We start from the raw sequence: 28,000 nt of genomic DNA on the forward strand, positions 1-28,000 counted from the left end.
CCCTGCTCCTGGCACACCAGTGCATGGAGGGCGGTGCCTCCTCTAGCTCCCCCAAGCAGCTTGGCAGTTGGAAGCCATGTGTGAGTGGCATCCCTGGCCCTGTCTGCGTTGGGGGGGGGGTCATCAGACTACAACTCTGGAGTCAGGCTTTAGGTCCTCACTCTGCTACCTACATGCTCTTGTGACCCTAGGCAAGTTGCTTAACCCCCAAGAACCTTTAATTTCTTATCTGAAACTGCAGAGATAACGCCCCGCTCACTGGGCCTGTGGGAAGATTGAGGAGATCAGACCTGCCCACATGTAGGCTGCCATCTCATACAGGGCTGTGGCGGTGGGCGAGCTGCAGCCTTCGCCCCTTGGAGCTATCTCTTGTCTACCAAGCCTTCCTCAGGGAGGACTCCAGGCCATGGGGATAGGATGAACAAAGTCCTGGGCTTGTGACTGTGTAGGGCTGGTTGGTGTGTCCAGGGGCTGGGCCTTGGGGCACTTCTGGATACTGGCTGCCTCCTGCCTGGCTGCCTTGTGCCTTCCAGGCAGTCTCTCCCATGGCTTAGGGGCTCCTGAGAAGAGGCTGAGCTCACACAGGGCCACCCGTTGCAGCTGCATCTGTCCCGGCCACACCTGAAGTATGAGGTGACTATAGTTGGGGGTTGGTCTGGAACCAGGGCCGATGCTGACCTTAGACTGAAGTTTGGGAGCAGTGGCAGCAAGTCTGGGGCTCTCTCTGACCCTGGTCAGATGTACTTAGACCTCTGGGTTGTGGAAGTTGCCTGGTGGCCCTGCCCTGCCTCGCATGGCTTCTCAGCCTGGCATGCTTGTCCCTCCCACCTGACAGTGGAGCTCGGGCGGGCCGTGGGCGGCCCTGCTCACTCTCAGCTGTCTTGGCGTCAGCTGGAGGGTTCTCATTTCACTGTTACTTTTGTTTAGGCTGGGAGGTGATTAAGGTGCTGCTCCTTGGGAGTGGGCTGGGGGGAGCTTCTCCTCAGTCCTCCAGCATAGCTCCAGGCCTCCTGCAGGAAGCCCCTTTCTTGGTAGTAAAGGATAGCTTCCAGGGAGGAAGGTGGATGAGAAGGATCCTAGGAGGGCTAGGCGGGATGGCCTGCTTGGGGTGGCGCCCTTTCCTGGTCTTCACCCTTCTCCCCAGGCCTCCCTCCTGGCTGGGCGTGAGCCAGAAGTTTCAGTCTGAAGGCAGGGGTATCATGTGGCTGAGACCACACCCTGAGTTTGACCCCCGCCTGTGGGCCTGGACGTGGGCGTGAGATGTATTCCTGTCTCCCAGAGTCATGGCCTCCAGAAGGAGCCATGTGGAGGCCCAGCACCTGGAGCAGTTCTGAATGCCTGGCTTCTTGGAGGCCAAGGTTCTAGGCAAGGTGGGTATCCAGGCTGGGTTGGGGCAGTGCCTCTCAGAATTGGGGCTGGAGTTCTCTGCTTTCTGCCTCAGCAGGGATCACTTTGATCTGAAAACCTCCTCTCTCCTGGCCTTTGAAAGATGCTGACCAGAGCACACTCTCCTGCCCTTTGCTGGGTGCTTAGAAGAAAGGCCTTGAGGTAACCCTGTTCCAGCCTCCCCACAGGCCCCTGCAGCCACGTGGACTGACCAGAGGCTCCACACACGGGCAGGTGTGGCCTGACCTCGCTCACGTAGGATCATGGGCTAGTGGGTCCCCCAATGGGGGGCTGCTTCGAGTGTCAGGAGGCAGCGAGGGGTGCACAGTGCCCTGGCCTCTGCCATCCCCATTGGTTATTTGGCTGGTCTGTGTTTGGTGAGCGAGTAGAGGGATCCAGAGTGCAGGGTGGTCTTGGCCTGGGGCTTTTGACTGCCCTCTGGAGATGCACTGAGGGCCACCCAGCTGGGGAGCAGCCGGGAGGGATAGGAACCTGTTCCCACCGTGGCGTCTTTGCCCTTCCAATCTGCTTCACCATCGCCCTTGATCTCTGTGCCAGTTGGAAAATTGAGGCAGAACCAATACCCCTGGGTGATCTGGAAATCATCAGTGGGAAGGGTTGCCTGTGCCCAAGGCTAAAGATGACATGTCCCTGCACACTTTCAGCCCCAGGTTTTCCTACCTTGTGGGGAGGTGAGAGGTCAGGGTGAGTGCTGGGTTTGAGGCTCAGCTGTGCTGTGTGAAGATTGAGAGGAGCCCACCTCATCACATGGACAGAACGCACAGGCTCCTGGGTGGCCCTGCGGCTCCAGTGACATAGCACATGGTCGGGCATACAACAGTGCCCAGGAAAGGTTAGCTGGTGGTGATGCCAGGGTATCGTGCTGAGCTTCTGAGATGAGAATGTCCTGTGAAAGCCTCTGTCTGGAGGTTTCATTGGAAGTAAAGTTTACATGCAATTAAGGGCCTAAAATTGTATTTTCATTTACCTTAACCCAGATTCCCAGCAAGATAGAGAGCTGCCCTCACCCCAAAGAGTTCCTCATGCCCCGTCCTGGATAGGCCTGTCAGGGCCAGGCAGTGGGCGCTTGTCCCTCACCCCATCCTGGACAGTCCTCACCTGTCCCTCACAGCCTGTTCTGCTCTGGTTTTTACCCTCAGTCCGTTTTGCCTGTTCTAGAACTTGATGTAAATGGAGTCATGCAGTCTGTACTCTCGCAAAAGTCTTCTTCCACTCAGTGCCACGACTGTGAGGTTCATCCGTGTCTCTGCATCATTTCTGCCCTTTGTATTTTTAGGGTTTTAAAAGTAATACTTTTGGCTGGGCACGATGGCTCACACCTGTAATCCCAGCACTTTGGGAGGCTGAGGCAGGCGGATCACAAGGTCAGGAGATCGAGACCATCCTGGCTAACACGGTGAAACCCCGTCTCTACTAAAAATACAAAAAATTAGCCGGGCGTGGTGGCAGGCGGCTGTAGTCCCAGCTACTCGGGAGACTGAGGCAGGAGAATGGCATGAACCTGGGAGGCAGAGTTTGCAGTGAGCCCAGATCGCCATGGCACTCCAGCCTGGGGGACAGAATGAGACTCCATCAAAAAAAAAAAAAAGTAATACTCTTTAAAATGTTGAGTATTACAGAAATGAACATAACATACAGATACTATGGTTTTTCTGTAATCCCGCTCCCAGAGATAATCTTATTTAGCAGTTGGGTATGTGTGTCCCCAAGGTTTTTCTTGCCACAGAATGGACTTGCTGGGCCGGGTAGGCTCTGACTGGGCCTTGCAGAGCAGCTAGCTGCCTTACTGTAAGTTCTTTGAGGGCGAACAGAGCGGGGGTGGGGCTGCTGTGGCTGGCCCAGTTCTACAGAGCTTGGGCATGTGCCACCAGTGGCTTGAGAGGCTGGAGTATCTCAGTGCTGTTCCAGCCCGCTAGCACCTGCCTGGGCCCTGGGCCTGCCCTCAGTGTCTGGGGACATGGCTTTCTGGCTTTTTTGTGGGAGGGACTGGGAGGGGAAGGAAAGGAGAGCAGTTGCATGTTGGCTGTTCCGTAAACAGGGCTGTGTGTCTGCTCTAACAGATGGCCTGGGAAGGTAACCCCGAGGCTTTGTGTTCCTTCCTGCAGACCTTCAGGATTCCGCAGAGAGAGCTGGCCCTCCCTCCAGCTGCTGGGGCTCTTGCCCTTCCCAGCTGGGGCCAGTCCACCTACAGGGGGAATCCTGGAGCTGAGGGATCCTAACTTGGGAGATAGTTTCTGTGCTACCCTTCTTGCCTCTCCCCTGGACCGCTGAAGGCTCTGTCCTAGGGAGGGGATGGATCACAGCCTTAGGCGAATGCCCAGCTGGCCCCGATAGCCCAGGCCTGCTGCCCTACTGCCTCAGATCCTGGGCGTCCTGGGAGCCAGCGTTTCTGGATGGGCAGTAGGCCAGGGCTGGGCGTGCTAGCCTTGGGGCTGATAGGCGTGCTGCCCGGGCCTGCTGCCAGGGGCTGCTGGGTGCTAGGTGGCATTCTCATCACAGCCTGCAGTCAGCTGCTTCCAGGGCTGAGCACCAGCATCCGGGCCAGCACCCAGAGCCGTGCTTCTAGTTACCTGGCACTCCCCAGGCGGAGCCCTCCAGGATAGGCGCTTGCTGTTTCATGTCCAGCGGTGAGCGGGTAGGGCAGAGCTCTGTGGCTGAGAAGGAAAGAGCAGTGCTTAGTAGGCGTTTCGCAGCAGGATGGCGTGTGCCACCCTCCTGCCCCGCCATGGGGTGAGGCTGCATTGCTGCTCGCAGACACAGTGGCGGCCTAGATGTGGCCCAGACTTGGCCCAGCTGGTGTGGATGGCACGCATGGTGGCATTGTGCTTGCTGTGAACTTTCTGCAGGTGGCTCTGACACCCCCTAACTCAAGTGGAGGGTTCAGGGAGGAGCCCTGCCCTGTTCTACATCACAGCTGACCCAGCCTGGGACCATCCTTCCTTGGTGGGGAGACCTAGTCCTAGCCTTGGGCTTGTAAAGTGCCTGTCAGGGCCAGGCAGTGGGCACTGACGGAGGGTGTTCCCACCCCCATGGCACTCAGGTTCCCCCCAGTCCTATTCTGCCACCCACTCCCTGTGTGGCATCCAGTAGCTGGCCTGGCCTCTGGCAAGGTCAGGTGACCCCTGGCTGCAGAGTTTGGCATGCGCTCTACCCATGGTTGACTGGGTCCTGAGGGGCAGTGGTTGGGGAGCAGATGAAGTGGCACAGGGCTGGATGGTGGTATCTGATTGCCTCCAGTGTGCCACCGAGACCCTCTATCCAGTTTTTCGACTGCTCCCGCCAGTGTTTCAGTGGCCCCTGCCCTACTGGCCTCATCCCAGCATTAGCCCACTGGGCCCAACCCTTGCTAACTGTGGACGCCCTTGGGCTTCCTACCAACAGAGCTGGTTCTGCTGCCCGCTGGGCCTTTGGTGGGGTCCTGGACCAGCCATGCACCCCTCCCCTCACACCCCCCACCCAGAGGGGAGCTGCACTAGGGGCTGGAGAGACAGCTGGCCAGCTGCAGCCTAGGCCTCCCAGCTCTGGGCCGGCACCCCGGGTCTGGTCACATTCCTGAGGGACCTGCTGAGCCTCCCTGGCCCTGGGGGTGGAGTGGGGGAAGGGGAAACGGGGACGGGCCGCTGCAGGCCCGCCCCTTCCCCGAGCCCGGCTCTATTCCGTGGGGGCCCAGGCTGGCAGGTGTGGGGTGCAAGGACCCACCACCTCAGGATCCCCCCTCCTGCAGGACCCAGAGCTCTGGGGGTGGGAGGGAACCTGTCGTTTCCTGGCGGCAGCTGCCCAAGGCTTTGGTGGGCCGGTATTGAAAGGCCAGGCCTGCAGCTTGGGTGAGCCCTTAGGCAGTGAAACCTCTGGAGAGGGAAGGCCATGTGGTCAGGCCAGGCGGGCTAGGGGGCTGGGCCCTCTGGGCAGGGAGGCGGTGAGAGCAGATCAGGAAGGGAAGGAACAGGGGAGCCAAAAGCGGTTGAGACTGGTTCTTATAAATAGCCCTTGCACAAGTGGCTCCAATTTTGACCTTTTGTTATGTAAATGTGGCCAGCCTGGGAAGGGCCCTGCCCAGGCCTCCTGCTACCACACCCGCAGGCCAAGAATTGTGTGTCTGCCACCAGCGCCCCCTGGCCTAGGTGGCCCCTGGGTGTCCCTAATCTCCTGTGTGTGTTAGAGGGGCAGGTATTGGACCCACCGAACTCCCTAGACCTGTTCGCTGGTCCTTACTCTTCCTGGCTGTCAGATCCAACTACCAGGCTCTGTGGCCACAGTCTCCTGCTGGGCTGCCCCTGGTGCCCCAGCCAGAGACCCCCAGGTGCTTCCCTTCGTCGCCCTTCCCTCCCTTCTTCGCTGATGGCTGTCTGGGTGACTGTGTTCGTCTTCTCTTCCCCAGGTGACCAGGCATTGATGCACCCCCAGGAAGGCCACGCGCTCAGGAGGCCCCCGCTCCGCTGGCTGCTGCTCACATGGTGTCTGGGCCCTTGGCACTCCGGTGAGGGGCAGGGGAGGGAGGACCGCCACTGGCCCCTTTCCCCGGAGTTTCTGGGTGGCACACAGCCCCACAGCTCGGCCTCTATCTGTCTGACCCGTGGTCCTTTGTGTGCACACAGCACTGGGCAGTGTGGAGGGAGCCTGGAGGCCACTGCCCTCTTCCAGTCCCCTTGCCAGTCTCGGAGTACCAGGTGTCTGGGTGCTGGCAGAGCCGGCACTGATGTTTTCTGGGGTCACCAGAAAGCCCTGGTTTCACCACAAATTGTGACTGTCAGGACACAGTGCTGCTATGGTCAGGATTCCTTTCCATATGCTGCTTCAGCCTCAGACCTCGGTGGGCCTTAAGAGTAGGGGCTGCTCAGCCAGGCGCAGTGGCTCACGCCTGTAATCCCAGCACTTTGGGAGGCCGAGGCCGGTGGATCACCTGAGGTCGGGAGATCGAGACCAGCCTTATCAATATGGAGAAACCGTGTCTCTACTAAATATACAAAATTAGCCGGGTGTGGTGGCATCTGTCTGTAATCCCAGCTACTTAGGAGGCTGAGGCAGGAGAATCGCTTGAACCCAGGAGGCGGAGGTTGCGGTGAGCCAAGATCACACCATTGCACTCCAGCCTGGGCAACAAGAGTGAAACTCCGTCTCAAAAAAAAAAAAAAAGAAAGAAAAAGAGTAGGGGCTGTAGCCGTTCCCATTTCACAGGGCACTGGGAGTGCTCCTGACCACGTGTCAGCCCTCACATTGTACCTGGGGCTCTGGAGCCCAGATCCGTCTCTCTCCTCTCCACTTCCTTAGTCCAGGTGCCCTTGAACCTCTGGCCTCCCTGTCTGGTCCTCAGATAGGAGTGGGTTGGTTGACCCCTGGGAGCAGGGCAGTTGGAGTACAGATATCACTAGCAGGTCCCAGATGGTAGGAGGACAGATCAGCTCAGGGAAAGCTGCTCACAGCCTCCTTCAGAGTTCTGGGTCTTGAAAGCAGCTGTTTTGGGAGCCTAACTGCTTTTCCCAGGGACTTAAGGCCTTTGTAATTTTTGTAGCCCTTTCATCCTCCAGAATAAAGGGACCTTCTTGAGCTCAGGGCCTTCTCAGTACTGGCATGCCCCAGGGCTCCTCCTCCCTGCCTGGCTACTCTGGCCAGCTCCACTGCTTACCTAGCCCAGTCACTCCTAGTCCAGGTGCATCCCTTCAGTGGCTTGGCCCACGGCCTGCATGGTGAACTGATTAGCAGCCCCAACTAATGGGTCCAACCTCAGCTCCAGACACCGCTGCACTGGTCGCCCATCCGCCATCACTGTTGATGCCAGGGTGGTTCTTCCCTTCACTGTTGATGCCAGTGTGGCCCCTCCCTTTACTGTAGATGCCAGTGTGGCCCCTCCCTTTACTGTAGATGTGAGCGAGGTCCCTCCTGTCACTGTAGATGCCAGCGAGGTCCCTCCCTTTACTGTAGATGCCAGCGTGACCCTTCCCTTCACTGTAGATGCTAGTGAGGTCCCTCCATTCACTGTAGATGCCAGCGAGGTCCCTCCCTTCACTGTAGATGCCAGCGAGGTCCCTCCCTTCACTGTAGATGCCAGCGAGGTCCTTCTCTCTGCTCAGACATCTTTGACTCCCTCTTATGCACATCCCACAGATGACTCTCAGCACATCCCATCACCTTCACCTTTGAGGTTTATCCAGGATTTGACAAGTCCCAGCATCCCAGCTGCTGCCCCCTGGCCTGGCCTCCTGCTCCCCAACCCCAGGCATCTTCCCCTTCTCCACATGCGGTTGGTGGAAGCCAGGGGGGAATCAGAGCCCCCCTACAGACTCGAAGGTGGGCTTGTTTCTGTGACCTGCAAGCCCCCTTCCCACCTGACTTCCATCCTCTCTCTTCCCCTCGTTTGCTGTGCTGTGGCCATGCTGGGGTCCTGCTTGCACTTCCCACGGATGATTCTCAGCACATCCCATCAGTTTCACTTTTGAAGCTGCCCTCCTGGGCTGCTCCCACCATAGGCTGCGTCATGCATTCCCTCTTCTCAGATGGCCGTGCCTTGCGCCTCACTCCTGCGTCTCCTCCAGGGCTCATCTCAGATGTCCCCTCCTTGCCAGGGCTCTCCCTGGCCACCTGGTCTGTCACACGCTCACTCGCACTGCTGTTTCTTAGTGTTTCTCAGTGTGTGTAGCTTATTTCTTGTTGTCTGTGGTCCCCACCATAGACTGTGTGGTCATGTTTGTCTTCATTCACAGCACCATGCCCAGAGTCCACGAGGCCCTGGCACAGAGGCAGCCACCAGGATGTGGTTGTTTAACAAATAGATGGGAGTGTGTCTCTTCCATGGCTTCTTGTCCGTGGCAGTTCTGGGGTCCCCCCCACCGCCATTTTTTTGCTCCCTTGTCTGCTTCCATAAGACTAATCGGTCTGCAGGAAACAGAAAGCAGGCTCTAGTGCCTCGTCCCCCAGGAGTCCTCACCCCATGGGCAGCTTAGAGGGAAGCAGCAGACAGAGCCCCGCCCCAGGCTCCCGTCAGCTCCTGGCCATCCTGGGCTTATGTGGCCTTTGTCTCCACCCTCACAGCCTCCAGATGGCTTCTGTGCCTCCCAGCAGGAAGGAAGACAAGGACAGAGTGCAAAAGGCAGAGGCCAGCTGCCTTGACCTTATGAAGCTCACCCTGGCATGTGTTCCCAGGGCCTTGCCCAGTTCACTCTCCCTGGCTCATTAGAGTGGCCGGGGAGAACAGTGGCCACCTCAGCCAGCAGGGACCCTGGCTGAGAGCCCTGTGACTGGCCATGTGGCCACCCTGATCCACCTCATGAGGAAGAAGGGAGGGGATGGGTACTGGGGAGGGAGCCGCGGTGTGTGTTCTACTCACTAGGCCTCGTTGCCACCTCTGCACAGGTGCTGGGAGCCCTTGTAGAAGCTGGTGCTGCTGGGACAGCAGAGGGATAGAATCCTCTATGGCCAGGTGCCAAATGCTGTTTCTTGGTCTCCTTGTAAAAACACCCAGAAATCGTGGGGGCTTTCCACATGTGAGCTGCACCTCTTACTCTCTGCAGCACCCAGGTGTCTCCCGGGCACCATGCTGCTCCTTTTGGGCACCCCTCATGCCCCACCCCCCATGGAATGGGTACCTGGCTGAGCATGACTGGGCCGTGGGAGCAGCCTGACCCTGGGCTCCCAGGCCTGGCCATGGTGGCTGCAGGCTCGCCTCGGCTCCATGGGCCTTTCCTGATCTGGTTAGCGGGATGAAGGCATTGGGTAGGGTCTGTGTGGGGTGGAGAGGAGGAGCCAGGCTCTGGATCCAGAACCCTCTTCTGCCCTTGCCAGCTCAGCAGCCCACAGAGGGGTCTTCCCGCTCACAGCCACAGAGGGTTCTCAGGGTTATAGAGAAGAGTCACTTACCCAGTGCCTGTCAGGGCATCAGGCACATCCCGGGTGCTGCCACCTCACACCTGCAATGTCCACACTGTGAACCGGGTTGAACAGAATGCAGCCTCGAGAGGCTGGAGAAAATACACCAAGCACTGACACAGATGACCCTGGGATGTGGGACTATAGGCGATCTTCATTTTTTTCTTCATACTTTTCTTGGTTTCTAAATTTTATTCAGTGAGCACGTGTTCCTTTTTTTAATTAGAGAAAACTTGACAGTAGCCCCTTTTTGTGTTTCACAGAGGAGCTAACATTCCTTCTGTACCTGTAGTTCATGCGGGAGATGGCAGGGGCCTGGCACATGACGGTGGAGCAGAAATTTGGCCTGTTTTCTGCTGAGATAAAGGAAGCAGACCCCCTGGCTGCCTCGGAAGCAAGTCAACCCAAACCCTGTCCCCCCGAAGTGACCCCCCACTACATCTGGATCGACGTACGTGCCTGTTCCCCCACCAAGGCTGTGGGGTGCTCCACCTGGGGGGCCAGGACTGTTCCTGGGGTGGGGGTAGCCGAGCCCAAGGCCTTCGGCAAGCTCGGCCAGTCAGCCCAGAACCCCTCCTCAGCTGTCTCTTACGGCCCCAGGGTTAGCCCGGCTCAGTCCCACCATCACAGCGTCTTCCTCTTTTCGCTCAGTTCCTGGTGCAGCGGTTTGAGATCGCCAAGTACTGCAGCTCTGACCAAGTGGAGATCTTCTCCAGCCTGCTGCAGCGCTCCATGTCCCTGAACATCGGCGGGGCCAAGGGGAGCATGAACCGGCACATGGCGGCCATCGGGCCCCGCTTCAAGTGAGGGCCCTCTTCCTGGGGAGCACAGGGCCCCTGGTGTGTACAGTGTGTCATGGGGCGTCTGTGTATCACGGTACTTCCTGTAGACGGGGAACACATTTCAGTGAGCTGCTCCTGGAAGGGCAGGGAAGAGAGTCCAGAAGGTGAACTTGGCCCCAGGCCAGGCTCCTGCTCTGACGGGGTCCCGGGCTCCCTCACAGGCTGCTGACCCTGGGGCTGTCCCTCCTGCATGCCGACGTGGTTCCAAATGCAACCATCCGCAATGTGCTTCGCGAGAAGATCTACTCCACTGCCTTTGACTACTTCAGGTACTCCCCCAAGATGTGCTGTGCAGCGTCTAGGGACGGCGCAGCCCCTCCAAGTGCGCCATCGCCCCAGACCCCCAGGAAGTCACTCACAGGAATACACAGTTGCCCAGTTGTGCTCACCAACCTCCTCCTTCAGTATCCCTGGCCCTGTGGATTTAAATACCCTTCAGCCCTGTGCATGTGTCCCGTGTACTTAGAGCTAGCCTCCCAGTGAGATGTAGGCAAATTTTCCCTCAGTTCAACTGATTTAGGAGATTAAGTGCGTCCATTTAATTTCCCTGTTAATGTGAAGGCTTATTGCATGAAGAATTGCAAACACCCACTGCCTGGGGCTCTGCACCCATAGGCTGTGCTGTTGTGTGAGTGCAGCTTCCTTGCCCTGATCTGCCACAAGTGCAGCTTCAGTGGAAAGCTGTAGGGGCTGCTGTGGGCAGTGAGGGAGGAGGGCATAAGAGGGCTCCCGAGCCACCACACCTTCCCATGGGAATGGGCCAGATCATCCTTGCTAATGACTGGCTTTGGGCTGACCTTTTGTCATTAAGAAACTGTCTGCATCACCTTCTCACTGCTTTGTGTGACTGGCCTCTAGTCCCTGACTCCAGACACTCAGCCCTTGTCCTCTTATGGTTGTTTGAAGCTGTCCCCCAAAGTTCCCTACTCAAGGAGAGAAGCGGCTGTGTGAAGACATAAGCATCATGATTAAATTTTTGACCGCCATGTTCTCAGATAAGAAGTACCTGACCGCCAGCCAGCTTGTTCCCCCAGGTAACCCTCAACAGTGCAGCTGCTCGTGGTGGAGGCAGGCAGGACAGGGGTGCCACGTGGGCTGCCCTGAGGGTGCCAGAGGTAGGGACGGAAAAGCAGTTAGACCCCCCTGAGCCCTGGCCTTGGCTGTGTTGCACGGTCATTGGAGGCCGATGCATGCCTGGCTCTGCTTCTCCTCTGGCCTGAGCTGAGAAGCATAAACACGCACCCGAGGCAGCTGAGCAGACTCCACTCACCGCACTTTCCTTGCACTGGCACCAGCTGTGTTCACACACCCCTCTGAGCAGCCGGCTGCGTTCACACTCCCCTCTGAGCAGCTGACGGCCCAGGATTGGGCTGAGGCTGGTGCACACCTACATGACTGGGGTATGGTCTGTTGTTGCCTTGTAGGAGGCAGTCAAATGGACAGGTGATTTCAATATGAGGGAACTGTGGGAGCACTCCTCCGGGACAGACACTTGGCCCATCCAGAGTTGGGGAATCAGAGATGGTTTTCTGGAAAAGAGACAGTTGAGCTGAGTCTGAAAGGCTGCACCGGCATGCAGGGTGGACAGGGCAAAGCATTCCAGGGAAGGGAATGCTGAATGAAAACATGCCACGCAAACAAGCAGCAAACCTCTGTAAGGAGGCCATGCCCTGTTCTCCCAGCACCTAGCTGATTACTAAGCACAGACTCTGAGAGACGAAAGAGGGTTTTCTTTTTTTTCTTTTTTTTTTTTTTTTTGAGAGACAGTCTCACTCTGTCGCCCAGGCTGGAGTGCAGTAGCACAGTCTTGGCTCACTGCAACCTCTGCCTCCTGGGTTCAAGCGATTCTCCTGCCTCAGCCTCCTGAGTAGCTGGAACTACAGGTGCTCGCCACCATGCCTGGCTAATTTATTTTATTTTATTTATTTATTTATTTATTTAATTTTATTTTTTTTTGAGACAGAGTCTTGATCTGTCGCCCAGGCTGGAGTGCAGTGGCACAATCTCGGCTCACTGCAAGCTCTGCCTCCCGGGTACATGCCATTCTCCTGCCTCAGCCTCCCAAGTAGCTGGGACTACAGGCGCCCGCCACCACGCCCGCCTAATTTTTTGTATTTTTTTAGTAGAGACAGGGTTTCACCGTGTTAGCCAGGATGGTCTCGATCTCCTGACCTCATGATCCGCCCACCTTGGCCTCCCAAAGTGCTGGGATTACAGGCGTGAGCCACCGCACCCGGACTTTTTTTTTAATTTTTTTTTTTGAGATGGAGTCTCGCTCTGTCGTCCAGGCTGGAATGCAGTGGTGCAGTCTCCGCTCACTGCAAGCTCCGCCTCCCGGGTTCACGCCATTCTCCTGCTTCAGCCTCCCGAGTAGCTGAGACTACAGGCACTCGCTACCACGTCCAGCTAATTTTTTGTATTTTTAGTAGAGACAGGGTTTCACCGTGTTAGCCAGGATGGTCTCAATCTCCTGACCTTGTGATCCGCCCACCTCAGCCTCCCAAATTGCCAGGATTACAGGCGTGAGCCACCGTGCCCGGCCAATTTTTTTATTTTTTAGTAGAGACAGGGCTTCACCATATTGGCCAGGCTGGTCTCAAACTCCTGACCTTCTGATCCGCCCGCCTCAGCCTCCTAAAGTGCTGGGATTACAGGTGTGAGCCACATTGCCTGGCTGAGACGGTTTTCTTTAGCAGACCCACGGCTGACAACCTAACTAGCAGGAAAATGAAAGAAAAAAGCAGATGCAGTGACTTTCTAAGGCAGCTTTCTGGCTCCACTTAGAAGAGGGCAAACAGTCCTTACAGTCTGCCCCCACAGGCCCTCAAGTTGTCACCGTACTAAAGGACTATACATTGCCGGTGATCAGATAACTGCCATCTTTTATCAAGAAAATTATGATATTTGTTTTGTTCTATTTTATTTTCTACTTTTTTTAGAAATGCAGTCTCATTCTGTCGCCCAGGCTAGAGTGCAATAGTGTAATCATAGATCACTGCAGCCTCAAACTCCTGGGTGCAAGCAATTCTCCCACCCCAGTGCATCTACAACTGGGACCCCTGCACTGTCAGAAATGTTATTGAGGTCCTCAAAGAGCGCTGTTTAATGTGAGCATTAGCTGTCAATGTTAATGAGGATTAGAGATTAAGACAGAATTTCAGAAAATGTAAGCCCATTCATTACATGTTAATATAAATAACATCTTTTTGGGAAAATAACTTTCCCCAAAAAACTAAAAAATGAGCCACAAGAGTGGCATTTCCTTGTAGAAGACGGCTGGATTCTCATTCTCGTTCCGCTTCTGCAGTTGATCTGTTGCAGTGTTGTTTCAGTTGAAGTGAATGTAGTTGAAAAAGGAAGTTGTATGTTAGTAGTCTCTCAGGTCATTGTGGAGATTCTTTTTGATACTGCACCACACTTGAGAAGTGGTAGCTTTTGTTTTATTTTGTTTTATTTTTTTTATTTTTTTGAGATGGAGTCTCGCTCTGTTGCCCAGGCTGGAGTGCCGTGGCGCGATCTCGGCTCACTGCAAGCTCCGCCTCCCGGGTTCACGCCATTCTCCTGCCTCAGCCTCCCGAGTAGCTGGGACTACAGGCGCCCGCTACCACGCCCGGCTAATTTTTTGTATTTTTAGTAGAGACGGGGTTTCACCGTGTTAGCCAGGATGGTCTCGATCTCCTGACCTCGTGATCCGCCCGCCTCGGCCTCCCAAAGTGCTGGGATTACAGGCGTGAGCCACCGCGCCCGGCCTGTTTTATTTTTTTAGAGGCAGGGTCCCTCTCCCAGGCAGGAGTGCAGTGGCGCAATCACGGCTCACTGCAGCCTTGACCACCTGGGCTTAAGCCATCCTCCTGCCTCATCCTCCCAAGTAGCTGAGACTATAGGTGCACGCCACCATGACTGGCTAATTTTTAATTTTTTGTAGCTCAGCCTAGCTTCTTAATGATTACTTGCAGTCCGGGCATGGTGGCTCACGCTTGTAATCCCAACACTTTGGGAGGCCAAGGCAGGAGGATCGCCAAAAAAAAGGTTAATTGCAGTGCGGCATCTTAAACTTGGCAGTAAACTTCTCATGCTGTGTTTTGTTCAAGTCTGTCTACGTCGCACCTGGACCCACAAAAGCTTTTATAACATCAAACAGTGGGCATTTATAAAATACAGGCCAGTGAGTTATGCACATGTTTCAAAGGTTGATGCATTTCTTTGTACAGTGTGGAAAAATCATATTTGTTCACATCTGCCGGTCTTATCAGAAAGGGTTTTTTTTTTTTTTTTGAGACAGAGTCTTGATTAGTCGCCCAGGCTGGAGTGCAGTGGCACGATCTCGGCTGACTGCAAGCTCCGCCTCCCAGGTTCACGCCATTCTCCTGCCTCAGCCTCCCGAGTAGCTGGGACTACAGGCGCCCGCCACCACGCCTGCTAATTTTTTTGTATTTTTAGTAGAGATGGGGTTTCACCATGTTAGCCAGGATGGTCTCAATTTCCTGACCTTGTGGTCCACTTACCTCGGCCTCCCAAAGTGCTGAGACTATAGGCATGAGCCACCGCGCCCGGCCCAGAAAGAGTTTTTAAGGGAAGCTATTGAGCTCACAGCAGCAGATCCAAGTTTTCCAAAAAAATGTTTCAGTTCCTTTGAGTGGAAGATTTATTTTTTGTTCATTTTCAGGAAAACATCTGCCACATCCCTAAGTCTGAATAGCTATATGTTGTCTGTCAGTCATTTCTTCAAGTAAAAACAAAGGTCTGTGAAAAAGGTTAGTCCAGGCTCCAAAATCAGACAAGCTCCAGGTGCTTCTCAGGACAGCGCCTGCCTTAGATGCGGCAAGAGTGCTTCGTGCACATCCCGTTTCATCACAAAGGATACTTTAAAAGCCAGATGTGATGCGCACCTGTAGTCCCACCTACTAGCTGTAGTCCTAGCAACTCAGGTGACTGAGACAGGAGGATCTCTTGAGCCCAGGAATTTAAATTCAGCCTGGGATTTGAATAGTGAGAGGCACTATTTAATATAGAGCCCCGCCCACTGTGTGCCTCTATTAAAAAAAAAAAGACATGTATTCAGGGTAGAGTTTAATAAGAATTAGTTTTCATTGCTTCACCTGTGACATTCATAAATGACACGGGCTTTTTTCTCCCTGCGTGTGCAGCAGTGAGGATTCTTTGCCCCGTGACATTCATAAATGACACGGGCTTTTTTCTTCCTGCGTGTGTAGTGTGTGCAGCAGTGAGGATTCCACGTCCACTTGTGCGCTTGGCCCCTGCCTTGAGCTCCGCTTAGGCACCAGCTTAGCTTCCCAGCAGCGTCGGCTGTGTCAACACAGCAAAAGGGGCACACGGCCGCTGTTATGGTCTCACCAAGCCTGCAGAGCATACTCTGGGCACCGCCAGTCTGGGGCCTGGGAAACAGGGCTGGTATTCCTGAGGGGCCTCTGCCACAGCCACAGAGACTCAGCCTCTTTGTTTCCTTGGCAGCTGACAACGGCGACCTCCTGGAGCAGTTAGTAGAGGAGATCACAGGCTCCTTATCGGGCCCAGCGAAGGACTTTTACCAGCGGGAATTTGATTTCTTTAACAAGATCACCAACGTGTCGGCTGTCATCAAGTAAGTGCAGTGCTTCGGAAACCACCTTCTGGAATCTTGTTCCAGTCCCTGCAGCTTAACAGAATTGCCTGGGAAGCTTTAAAAATACCCGTGCGTGGCCCCAACCAGATGAATGAGAGTCTCTAGCAGCGGGGCCGCTGGTGGTTCTGATGGACAGCCAGGGTGGGTGGGGAAGCACTGCTTGGGGTGAGTCAGGGCTGTTGAAGTTATGGCAGAATGCACGGCCACGCCAGTTTCAGGAAACACAGCTTAGTTTCATTCCTGAGATTTGTGGAATTTAGCACATGGCTCCACAATTTGAGGCCACCCTGCCCTCTCCACACTCTGAAGGATCGATCCTCTTGTTGTCAGGAAAACCAGACTGCCTTTGCAGCTCCTGTCACCGTTTTCCTAGACCTTCCATTCATGTGGACCTGACACCATCCTTGGATGTTGGTGGCTTTGTGCATTCATAAGGGATGAAACCCTGGAGTCATCAATGCTGGGCATGCCGGCTGGGCTGTCTCCAGTGCTTACACTGCTCTGACCTTGGTCACTTTGAGGCCCTTTTCTGGGCTGGGTGCTGAGAATAGCAGTGCTGGCAGCTTCTAACCCAAGAGATGAAGAACGGGAGCTAGCGTTTCCTGGGTGGCAGCAGGTGGCAGGCATTATTACCCCCACCACCCCCAGCCACACACCCCCGCACACAGCAGGGGCAGAGCCTGTCAGAAAACAGCCCTTCCGGGGCTGTCGGGGATTCTCCATGAGGAATGCAGGGCAAGAATCGCTGCCAGTGGTGCGTGGCTGCGCTAGGAGCAGCTAGAGCCGGGAAGAGAGGGACAGAGAGGGCAATCCAGGCAGGAGGGGCCCTGGGCTGTCCCCCAGCAGCCAGTTCCTCCAGGATACAAAGCAAGAATTTCTTTCCTGTTTCTCAGGCCCTACCCTAAAGGCGACGAGAGAAAGAAGGCTTGTCTGTCGGCCCTGTCTGAAGTGACGGTGCAGCTGGGTGAGCAGGTGGCTTCTGGAGGCTCAGACCAACCTCTTCCTGCAGGCGGGCGGCGGGGCGTGAAGGCTGCTGCCCTCTCCAGGCACTGCAGGATGTGAACACAGTGGCTTGGCCAGCCCCACACCTGCTTGGGCCCATGGTGCCTGGTGCCCCAGGACCCCAGCCCCTCCCCTCCCCAGAATCTGCCGCTAGTGAGCGGGAGCTGCTCATCAGTGGGTGCCCTTCATCTTCTTGCTGCCTGCTGTTTTTCTGGAGGCTGACACTGACCTCAGTAGCTGTTACTCTAGAAGAGGGTTCCTAGGCTCCAGCATTACAGGAGCAGGTCACACAGACGAGGGGATGGTGGGCCCAGTGTGGGACGGCTCAGGTGTGCTGGGACCCATCAGCACCACCCCCTCACTGCCTCCATGGGAAGTCGCTCCTGGGTGCCTGTGGCTGTGGCCACATGGGAATTCAAGCTGAGCTTTTCAAGAGAAGATGGAAATCCAGACTTCACTGGGCAGCTCTCTCTCCATTTCTTTCTCTCTTTTTTTTTTTTTTTTTTTTTTTTTTTGAGATGGAGTCTTGCTCTGTCGCCTCAGCCTCCCGAGTAGCTGGGACTACAGGCGCCCGCCACCACACCCAGCTAATTTTTTTGTATTTTTAGTGGAGTCAGGGTTTCACCGTGTTAGCCAGGATGTCCTCAATCTCCTGACCTTGTGATCTGCCCGCCTCGGCCTCCCAAAGTGCTAGGATTACAGGCATGAGCCACTGTGCCCGGCCTCTCTCTGCATTTCTAACTATTGGCACAGACTTGTCTTCCAAACTCTGTCTGTCCTGTGCAGATGTTCACAGCGGCTGGTCTCAGCTGTGGAGTGCCCTGCAGGACCCCGGTTTAACCATTTCTTCCCAACACATTGTGTTGAGCTCACACAACAGCACGGCTTCCCAGAGAGGGCAGGACATGTATGCAGGGCCTCCTTTCCCGCATCGGGAAGGCCACAACTGCTGGGGAGGGGCAAAAAGAGCTGGAAGCATTGTACTGCAGGGGGCATGCACAGAAGTCCCCAGCCCCTGGCTCTAGATTGTGTTGGCTGAGTCTTGCCCCAGAGGTCAGGGAAGCCAGCAGGGCTCTAGCAGGAGAGCACAGAGGGGCCTGAGTGTGAGCCACAGCCTGGAGCAGGCAGAAGGGCAGGTGAGGAAGAGGAGGAGATGGCATGCCCCCCCCTCCCTGTACCCCACAGCAAGGCCAAGCTTGGCTCCCCTCAAAGCCCACCTCTCAGGGTTCAAGGAGCACACATCCCCCTTGGGGACTGGCAGTTCCTTGGCCAGAAACAGGCTTTCCCTTGTCCTCTTATTTCACACATTTACTGAGCACTCACTGAGAAAGGGGAGCCTGGGCCGGGCGCGGTGGCTCATGCCTGTAATCCCAGCACTTTGGGAGGCCAAGGCAGGTGGATCACCTGAGGTCAGGAGATCAAGACCATCCTGGCTAACACGGTGAAACCCCGTCTCTACCAAAAATACAAAAAATCAGCCGGGTGTGGTGGCGGGTGCCTGTAGTCCCAGCTACTCGGGAGGCTGAGGCAGGAGAATGGCGTGAACCCGGGAGGCAGAGCTTGCAGTGAGCCAAGATTGCGCCACTGCGCTCCAGCCTGGATGACAGTGCAAGACTTGGTCTCAAAAAAAAAAAATTAACCAGGCATGGTGGCGTGTGCCTGTAATCCCAGCTACTTGGGAGGCTGAGAACAAGAATCACTTGAACCCAGGAGGTGGAGGTTGCAGTGAGCCGAGATTGCACCACTGCACTCCAGCCTGGGTGACAGAGTGAGACTCTATCTCAAAAAAGCAAAAACAAAAGAAAAGGCATGACATTAGGTATTGTAGCTGTTAAAAAGATGAGTAAGACATGGTCCCTGAGCTGAAGAAGCTTGAACTCAGAGAGATAAAAAATAAACATAAACAATGTTGGCCGGGCGCGGTGGCTCATGCCTTAATCCCAGCACTTTGGGAGGCCAAGGCGGGTGGATCACCTGAGGTAAGGAGTTCCAGACCAGCCTGGCCAACTTGGTGAAACCCCATCTCAACTAAAAGTACACAAATTAGCCAGGCGCGGTGGCAGGCACCTATAATCCCAGCTACTCAGGAGGCTGAGGCAGAAGAATTGCTTGAACCTGGGAGGCGGAGGTTGCAGTGAGCCAAGATCGCACCACTGCACTCCAGCCTGGGTGACAGAGTGAGACTCTATCCAAAAAAAAAAAAAAAAAAAAGGGACTCCAAGAATGGAGGGCTGTTCAGAGGGTTGCTCAGGCAGGTGGAGGCAGGACAGGCCTCACACGCACCCCCAGAAGCAGTAGGGCTGTATCCGTGAGGATGGAGCTCAGTGCTCCTCTAGGAAGAGCATTTCCCAGAAGGTGCAGACTCATTTGGTCGATGGCTGGAAGAGTCGAAGAGTCAAGGAGGACGGACCCTTAGCGGCCACAGAATAATAAGTTAGTGGTGCCCTGGACAAGGACCAGAGGCCCCTCCACAGGGGTGGGGTGTGCCTGCAGGGTGGACACACACGTAACATCCGTGTTGGAAACTGACTCTGGCTCACCTGTGGTGACACATGCATTCCCTGTGACTGCCTCTGTCCCTGCACAGGCTGCTACCTGCCCAGCAACCCCGAAGCCATTGTGCTGGACATCGACTACAAGTCTGGGACCCCGATGTAGAGGTGGGCGCCTCACCCTACCCATCCCCCGCTTCCACAGCGTCCGCGTGTGAAGTTTTTCTTGGCTGCATCATGGGTGCCACATTCTTTTTGTTGTTTTCAGTGCTGCAAAAGCCCCATATCTGGCCAAGTTCAAGGTGAAGCGATGTGGAGTTAGTGAACTTGAAAAAGAAGGTCAGTAAAGAACCCTGATTTTGTTTGGGAGCTCAGTGCTTTTCCTTGCTAATGCCAGTTTCTTCTGGCATGTGTTAAATTTAGTACAGCTCTCCATAAAAGATGATGTCTGTCCATCTGTCTGCCCTCAGTCAGACCCCTCACTGGGGGATGGCAGGGAGCTCAAATGCACTGACAGATGTGCCACCCCAGAGGTCTGTCTGCCATGAGTCAGCTGGCATGCTCCAGCAGGCTCCTTCCTGAGGCTGAGGGGCCCGGGGCCGTTGGGGGGTGTTAGTTTCCCGGGGCTACTGTATGGACAATCTCAGTTCTGGAGGCTGGAGTCCATCATCAGGGTCGTGCCCCCTCTGAAGGCTCTGGGCAGGTCACACCTTGCCTGCTCAGCTTCTGGTAGTGTTGCCAGCAGTCCTGGGCTCACCTTGGCCTGCAGATGCTCCACTCCCATCTCCGCCTCCCTCTTCACATGATGATCTCCCTTGAAGGACATCAGTCATTGGATTAGGGACTGTCCTAATCCACTGTGACCTTGTCTTAACCTAATTACATCTGCAAAGACCCTGTTTCCAAATAAGGACACATTCTAAGGTTTGGGGTGAACATGAATTTTAGGGAGACACTCTTCAACCCAGTACAGACGGTGTGGCCAGCTGTTGAGAGGGGGCTGCCACCCCTTGCAGGGACCTGCCTCCCATGGCCATGTCTGCACACTGGCCCCGAGCCCTCCCAGGACCGCAGTGTACAGACACATTCCTCCTGCCCCCCAGCTCACAGCACCCAACATTGACCCAGGCACACCTGGGTCTTCACTGCAGATGAAATGGGGCTCTGTTTTTAGTTCCATTTACGCCTAAATGTTCTTAGACTCCAACCCTGGATTCCACCTGCTGTTCCAAGGCTTTCCTTGGGCCTGCTGGGCTCCTCCTTGGCCTCCTTGGGGTTTTGAAGAAGTGATCCCCAAGATTGCTGGGGTTCCTTTCAGGCATGTGAGAGGACTCATCCCTGGCCCCCTCAGAGGGCTTCTCACTGCCTACAGGCTAACAGCGGCCTCTCTCCCTGCGGGCAGGTCTGCGGTGCCGCTCAGACTCCGAGGATGAGTGCAGCACACAGGAGGCCGACGGCCAGAAGATCTCCTGGCAGGCAGCCATCTTCAAAGTGGGAGACGACTGCCGGCAGGTAAGCAGGGTCAGGCCTCGAGTAGGCTTGGGGACTGGGCTTGCTGCTCCCCAAGGCTCCAGGCCCGCCAGAGTCCAATCTCATATGCAGAAATGTGAATCTTTTCCTTCTCTTATATGGTTCAGGTGCCACGGGGTAAATTAGGGCTTCTGCAAAACCCGGAGGCCTCTCCTTCCAGCCCCTTTCCCACTGTCCCCGCCATGCCAGTGCCCACCTGAGGGAACTGTCCAGGGGTTGGGTGCCTTATCTCACACACCCCACCAGACAGCTCAGCCTCATGCTCAGCCCAGGGCCTGGTGGTCCCAGCAGCCTGAGTCCAGCCCCCGGTGGTCAGAAAGGAAGGCCTTCCAGACTCTTGCTCGGCTGTGGTCTCCCCACCTCACTCCATCTCTGGGTGCTCGGCTTTTGCCCTGTATGAGCCAGAAGAGCTGCTGGGGTGCAAGGACGCCAACGGACCGCGTCCTGCGCCTCCCGGCTTCCCAGGACATGCTGGCCCTGCAGATCATCGACCTCTTCAAGAACATCTTCCAGCTGGTCGGCCTGGACCTCTTTGTTTTTCCCTACCGCGTGGTGGCCACTGCCCCTGGGGTAAGTTCCCTGAGTGGAGCCAGTAGGGCAGCCCTGGGCACCTCGCACCCGGCGGGCCTCAGAACTGGCCTTTCCTCCTAGTGTGGGGTGATCGAGTGCATCCCCGACTGCACCTCCCGGGACCAGCTGGGCCGCCAGACAGACTTCGGCATGTATGACTACTTCACACGCCAGTACGGGGATGAGTCCACCCTGGCCTTCCAGCAGGTAGCCAGGGTGGCCACAGGCCGGGGGAGGTCGTGTGTGCTCCACCCCACCCCAGCTACCCATACCCAGCCTCCACCCACACCCTGCTCTCCTCAGTCATCCTTTGTTAAGGGTTAAAACCAGGGCACCTGGGCTGGGCACGGTGGCTCACGCCTGTAATCCTAGCACTTTGGGAGGCCGAGGCGGGCAGATCACGAGGTCAAGAGATCAAAACCATCCTGGCCAAAATGGTGAACCCTGTCTCTACTAAAAATACAAAAATTAGCTGGGCATAGTGGCACGCGCCTGCAGTCCCAGCTACTCAGGAGGCTGAGGCAGGAGAATCGCTTGAACCCAGGAGGCAGAGGTTGCTGTGAGCCGAGATTGCGCCACTGCACTCCAGCCTGGGCAACAGAGTGAGACTCCATCTGAAAAAAAAAAAAAAAAAAAAAAACCAGGGCACCTGGCCGGGCGCAGTGCTCACGCCTGTAATGCCAGCACTTTGGGAGGCCAAGGCGGGCAGATCATGAGGTCAAGAGATCGAGACCATCCTGACCAACATGGTGAAACCCCATCTCTACTAAAAGTAAAAAAATTAACTGGGCATGGTGGTGGGCACCTGTAGTCCCAGCTACTCGGGAGGCTGAGGCAGGAGAATCTCTTGAACCCAGGAGGCAGAGGTTGCAGTGAGCCAAGATCGTGCCACTGCACTCCAGCCTGGCGACAGAGCGAGACTCCGTTTAAAAAAAAAAAACACCAGGGCATCTGTAAGCCACTTTGGGAGTCAAAAGAATGTAGAGCTGGGCTGGACTCCTTAGAAGAAAGTTAAGTTCTGAGTGTGGGAGGAAGTGCCTGCACCCCCACATCCACAGACAGCCCGTCACTCCTGCTGCCGAAGACTGGCTTGCTGATTCGGGCTCTGCCTCCATAGTGGGGGCACAGAGCCAGGGAGAGTGCCCACAGGCCCAGGGATCCTGGGTGTGGGACCAGGGAGAATGCCCACAGGCCCCAGGGCCTTTTTGAGCCCAGGGCGCTCTCTGCACAGGCCCGCTACAACTTCATCCGAAGCATGGCCGCCTACAGCCTCCTGCTGTTCCTGCTGCAGATCAAGGACAGACACAACGGCAACATTATGCTGGACAAGAAGGGCCATATCATCCACATCAGTCAGCCAGCCACAGCGCCACCCTCCTCTCCCTTCACCCCTGGCACCCAGGGGTGGATAGGGATCCCCACCCCACAGAGAGGAGAATGCCCAGGACCACCCTGCCAGGAGTGTCAGGGTCCAAGGTCCGAACTGTCGGCCACCAAGCTGTTCTGCTGTAGAGGGTGCCTGGCCCCGGCCCCAGGGAGCTGGGGCGAGAGCCGCCATTGCTCTGAGTCAGAAGCTGGAGCTGGGCGGAGTGGGGCTGGTCCAGGTTCAGTGCCCCAGCTTGGCTCCTTCCTCCACTTCCTCCCTTCTCTTTCTCTGCCTGCTGCCCCACCACCCACCCCATCACTGTCCCCAAGAAAACACAACCTGCCTGTTGGGGGTGGAGGGGGTGCTCCTGTTGCAGTCCTTTTCCACTCCTCAAAACAGACCACTCGTCCTTGCCCGCCCTGGCTCCTACCCAGTCACAGGCAGCTCTTTGGGGTTTTGCAGACTTTGGCTTCATGTTTGAAAGCTCGCCGGGCGGCAATCTCGGCTGGGAACCCGACATCAAGCTGACGGATGAGATGGTGATGATCATGGGGGGCAAGATGGAGGCCACACCCTTCAAGTGGTTCATGGAGATGTGTGTCCAGGCTACCTGGCTGTGCGGTGAGCCTGGGTGAGGGCCAGGGTGGAGGCGGAGGGGGTGTGTGGAACGTTCTGAGGTCCCCTTTAGGATGAAGGGAATCCGGTTCCAGAGAGTGAGGTAGGTGCTAGCAGCCACCTGCTGACCTATACCTGTCCTTTGGTCACCTCTGTCTGCCCACTTGTGCCAGTAAATTCTTGCTCTGGGCATCTAATTCCAACCACCTTCCCCACGATCCTGCCCACGCCTTCAGCCATGGGCTCTCCCTTTCTGGGCATCCCATCCACCCTGTCACCAAAGCCTGAGCACCTGCCACCCCACAGGCTACGTGCCAAAGATGGGCTTTGTCCCAGTTTCATATACAGGTCACTTGGCCAAGGCCACAGTCCAACCTGGGTTCATCCCCACTGCCCCGCAGAGAAAGGCAGGTCAGCGTGTCTGCATCCCACCCAGGTGCAGAAGCCATGGCCGGCAGCCTTATGTGGGGGACAGGGCAGGACACTCAGCCTGTCCAGAGTGCGTGTGGGCAGCCCTTGCCTGGGCGGTACGGGTGACCGAGTGCAGCAGATCGAAAGTTGCCTCGGGGATGTGCAAGATGTGGCAGGCGAGGTGGGTGGCAGGAGCCCACACCTGAGGCTGTTGGCATCAGCCAGTCCACAGGACTACAGGCAGGGCCACCACCTAGGCTGGCCTCAGCCCACCGCTCCCTCCTCTCTCTCCCCAGGCCCTACATGGACGCGGTCGTCTCCCTGGTCACTCTCATGTTGGACACAGGCCTGCCCTGTTTTCGCGGCCAGACAATGAAGTTCTTGAAGTAGGTTCCTTGGTGGACACGCAGGCCATCTGGGGGACAGTTGTCCATTAGCTGAGGCTCCATCCAAGATAGGTACCTTTCGTGTAATTGTCACTGTGGTTGTCATCTCCTTGGAACCTCAGAGCAGACAGGGTTCTTGGGTGAGGCTCTGCCCCTAGACCACAACTGTGAGGGGCCCCTGCTTGTGCCGGCCACACCAAAGACCCACCCAGGGGCCTCTATTTATGTCAAGGATGCTACGCCCACCCCACCTCCACCCTAAGGTCTGGGGCTGCAGTAGCTTAGCTCCCCAATGCTTAGTCCCCTAATACCATGGGGCCACTCAGGTGATGCTGGGAAGGGGACAGGGCCCATGATAGGCCAGGCGTGGCCTTCACAGCACCCCATCTTCCAACATGTGGACCCCAAAGGTACATTTCCAGGGCGTGGCTCTCAGCTGAAGTCCGTCCCCATGGAAGACCCTCCTCCCACTGGGCCAGGGAGCCAGCACGGCCCTGCCCATGGCAGCCCTGACACAGCCTCTCCCCCAGGCACAGGTTTAGCCCCAACATGACTGAGCGCGAGACTGCAAATTTCATCATGAAGGTCATCCAGAGGTGCTTCCTCAGCAACAGGTGAGTGCCCTGCCCCCCTGCCTTCACCCACTGCCTCGGTGGCCACTGGGCACCTGCAGGGCCTTGCCTGTACCAGGCGATGAGGATTCTGCTGTCCCCAAGCCGCCCCTCTCATGAAGACCCAAGCCTTGACAGGAACTCTTGAGGAGCAGTGGGGTGCTGGTTTAGGGGGCTGTGGTGTGCCGAGGGGAAGACTTGGCAGAGGCCGGGCCCACCTGGGCAGGGCTCGTGAGGCCGAAGGAGCAATAGGGACACAAGGCCAGGAGTATTAGAACTGAGTTTGGTGTCAGGCCTCCCTCCTCCCAGGAGGGCTGAGGAGTCAGACCCCACTCCTTTCCTGCGCCTGCCTCGGGCTGCTTCGTGGGCAGTGACTGGAGGTGCAGGCCGGGCTGCTGGTCACTACTGTGGTGGGAGGAGATGGGTGCAGGGGGCCCTGGGGAGGGCTGGCTCAGGGTCTGAAGGCAGAGCACCGGGCTGACAGGCTCCCTGCTGTGGGAGTCAGAGGTGGCTTTGAGGGGTCCGGCCTGAACAAAGGGAGGATGGCGATCCCAGCAAGTGAGCCATCCCCGAAGGGGGCAGCACTTAAACGTGGGGTTGGTAAGACCCAAGGCTGTGCCATGGGACAGACCACATCCAGACTAGGAGGAGGGGCCCAGGCGTGGCCATCTCTGCATGGGGAGCTGCCGGAAGAGCATGAGAGGAAGCTGAGACCTGCCCCCAGGTGGCGCCCGGGTCCGGCACCCTAACAAGGGCACTGTGGAGGCTGGGCACGGAAGGAGCTCTTGCTGATAGGAAGCACAGAAACCAGGCGGCCAGGACCTCAAGAGGGGCTGGGGCAGGGCGAGAAGGGGCTCTCCAGAGGTGCGAGGAGAGCGTACAGACCCCTTGGAGGCATCTGGCCAGGACCAGCCAAGAGGCCCGAGGCCCATGTGGCAGAGCAGTGGCTCCCACGGATGGAAGCAGTTTGGCTGAGGAGCATGAGGTGGCCTCGGAGGCCCCTGGGTTGGAGCGGGAGATGTGGTCACTGGGTGGGGGAGGGCACGCCTGGGACATTTGTACCTTCAGGTGCTGCGCAGCCATAAGGGGCTGATTGGACGGGGAGGGCTCCCTGCGGGGAGGGACCCCAGACCCTGCTGGCTCCTCGCATCTCCCTTCACTCTTCTTGGCCTTTCAGGAGCCGGACCTACGACATGACCCAGTACTATCAGAATGACATCCCCTACTGAGGAGGGGACCTTCGAGGGCCTCTGCCCCATGTGCCCTCGAAGCTGCCCCACAATCATGGAGCCCTGCGACCTACCCGCCCTGCCGCCACATGCAGTGGAGGAGAGGCCTGTGGCCCGAAGAGCCTGGTAGCGCCTCCTGGGGCAGCACGTGGGTGGCGCAGGCTTAGTAACGCCGTGGACTGCAGCGACAATCAGTGGATGGTGCTGTCTGTGCACAGGTGTGAGTCCTTTGTTTGCACTGGACATATTCCCTACCTGTTTTATTTGCACAGGTGTGAGTCCTTTGTTTGCACTGGACATATTCCCTACCTGTTTTATTTCATAGGTACATGAAGTATTGTGTATAAAAAAAGAGATAAGATTTAACCAACATCAACAAAATAAAAACCCAAAATAGTGCTGTGTTGGAATCTGTGAGGTTTTGTGTCAAGTCCTAAGTCCACCTTCAGCCAAAGGGCAGTTCCTGGATTTGCCCCTAGAGAGGGGGGCCCAGTGTTGGCTGCACTCATAGGCTGGGGCCCAGGAGCACGGGTTGTGGCTTAACAAACATGAGATTCCCATAATCTCACCACGGCATAGGTGCACCAAAACACACATTGTGTTTGTCCTGACTGCTGTCTGCCCGCTCCAAAACTGTCTCCCTCAGGGCTGTCGTGGGGGCCTGTCTGTGGCTCTCCGCAGCATCTTCCCACTGCTCTAGTCTTTCCCTCTTGCTTGTTTTCAAGTGCTGTGCTATGGAACTCCAAAATCTTTGTGTGACTAGACCCAGCAAGCATCTACTCCCACCCACCGAGGCCCTGCATCTGAAGCAGATAGGAATAAAGACCTGAAACAAAAGAGAAACTCCAAAAGATCAGCTAAACAGCAGCAGGTAAGAAGAGAAAATCAGTGATCAGAACAGTGAAATGACCAACCATGCAGTGTGAAGGAAAGGAAAGCCAAGCGGGTGGCTCCTAATCCCAGCACTTCAGCAGGCCAAAGCGGGAGGATTGCTTGAGCCCAGGAGTTCAACACCAGCATAAGCAACATGGGAAGACCCTGTCTCTACAAAAAAATTTAAAATTAGCCACATGGTGTTGCATGCCTGTAGTCCCAGCTACTCAGGAGGGTAAGAAAGATAGGATCACTGGAGCCGAAGAGCAAGACTCCAGTGAGCTATGATGGTACCACTGCACTCCAGCCTGGGTAACAGGGTCAAAAAAAAAAAGTTGAATGAAAAGCTGCAGTCAACTTATTCTTTTTTTTTTTAGTCGGAGTCTCACTCTGTCGCCCGGGCTGGAGTGCAGTGGCGTGATCTCTGCTCACTGCAACCTGTCTCCCAGGTTCAAGCAATTCTCCTACCTCAGCCTCCTAAGTAGCTGGGATTTCAGCTGCACGCCACCACACCCAGCTAATTAATTTTTGTACTTTTAGAAGAGAAGGGGTTTCATCATGTTGGCCAGGCTGATCTTGAACTCCTGGCTTCAGGTGATCTGCTCGCCTCGGCCTCCCAAAGTGCTGAGATTGGAGCCACCGTGCCCGGCCCCAGTCAACTTCTAATGGGATTTCCAGAGTTGAAAAACACAAATATTCAGCTTTAGGAAGCACAGTTGAGTCCTGAGCAGTACAAATAAAAATATAGGCTGGGCACAGTGGCTCACATGTGTAATCCCAGCACTTTTGGAGGCTGAGGTGGGTGGATTACTGGAGTCCAGCAGTTTGAAGACAGCCTGAGCAACATGGCAAGACCCCATCTCTACAAAAAATACAACAATTATCCAGGCATTGTGGCACAAGCCTGTAGTCCCAGCTACTCAGGAAGCTGAGGTGGATCGCTTGAGCCCGGGAGGTGGAGGTTGCAGTGAGCCAAGATCACACCATTGCACTCCACACTGGATGACAGAGTGAGACTGTCTTAATAAAAAATATGAGTCAGCGTATAAGTTAAAAGGAGTTTTAAAAGATACTAATCCAAAAGAAGGCAGAAAAGGAGAAACATAGTAGACTTACCAGCCCAATTTAAAAGTCAGGGATTACAAACATGAATTGAAGAAGTGAGACCCAGTTATGTGCTGAT

General features: G+C 56.0%; 1 protein-coding gene across 1 annotated transcript; it reads left to right on the forward strand.

Annotated features, from left to right (window-relative positions):
• Nucleotides 1-26,354, forward strand: LOC100984317 (putative phosphatidylinositol 4-kinase alpha-like protein P2). The gene is given in 20 exon segments (XM_055105840.2): nucleotides 1-633; nucleotides 1,282-1,370; nucleotides 5,786-5,884; nucleotides 9,560-9,582; nucleotides 9,584-9,718; nucleotides 9,919-10,070; nucleotides 10,271-10,378; nucleotides 11,016-11,143; nucleotides 15,582-15,711; nucleotides 16,626-16,696; nucleotides 19,322-19,394; nucleotides 19,495-19,565; nucleotides 20,629-20,738; nucleotides 21,222-21,326; nucleotides 21,408-21,533; nucleotides 22,558-22,678; nucleotides 23,155-23,323; nucleotides 24,015-24,104; nucleotides 24,635-24,718; nucleotides 25,893-26,354. Coding segments are annotated over 20 exon segments (1,941 nt in total). The 5' UTR covers nucleotides 1-628; the 3' UTR covers nucleotides 25,945-26,354.
• Nucleotides 26,355-28,000: the final 1,646 nt, after the last annotated feature.

The sequence above is a fragment of the Pan paniscus genome, chromosome 23 (assembly GCF_029289425.2).
Source record: "Pan paniscus chromosome 23, NHGRI_mPanPan1-v2.0_pri, whole genome shotgun sequence".
In the NCBI taxonomy this organism is placed as follows: domain Eukaryota; kingdom Metazoa; phylum Chordata; class Mammalia; order Primates; family Hominidae; genus Pan; species Pan paniscus.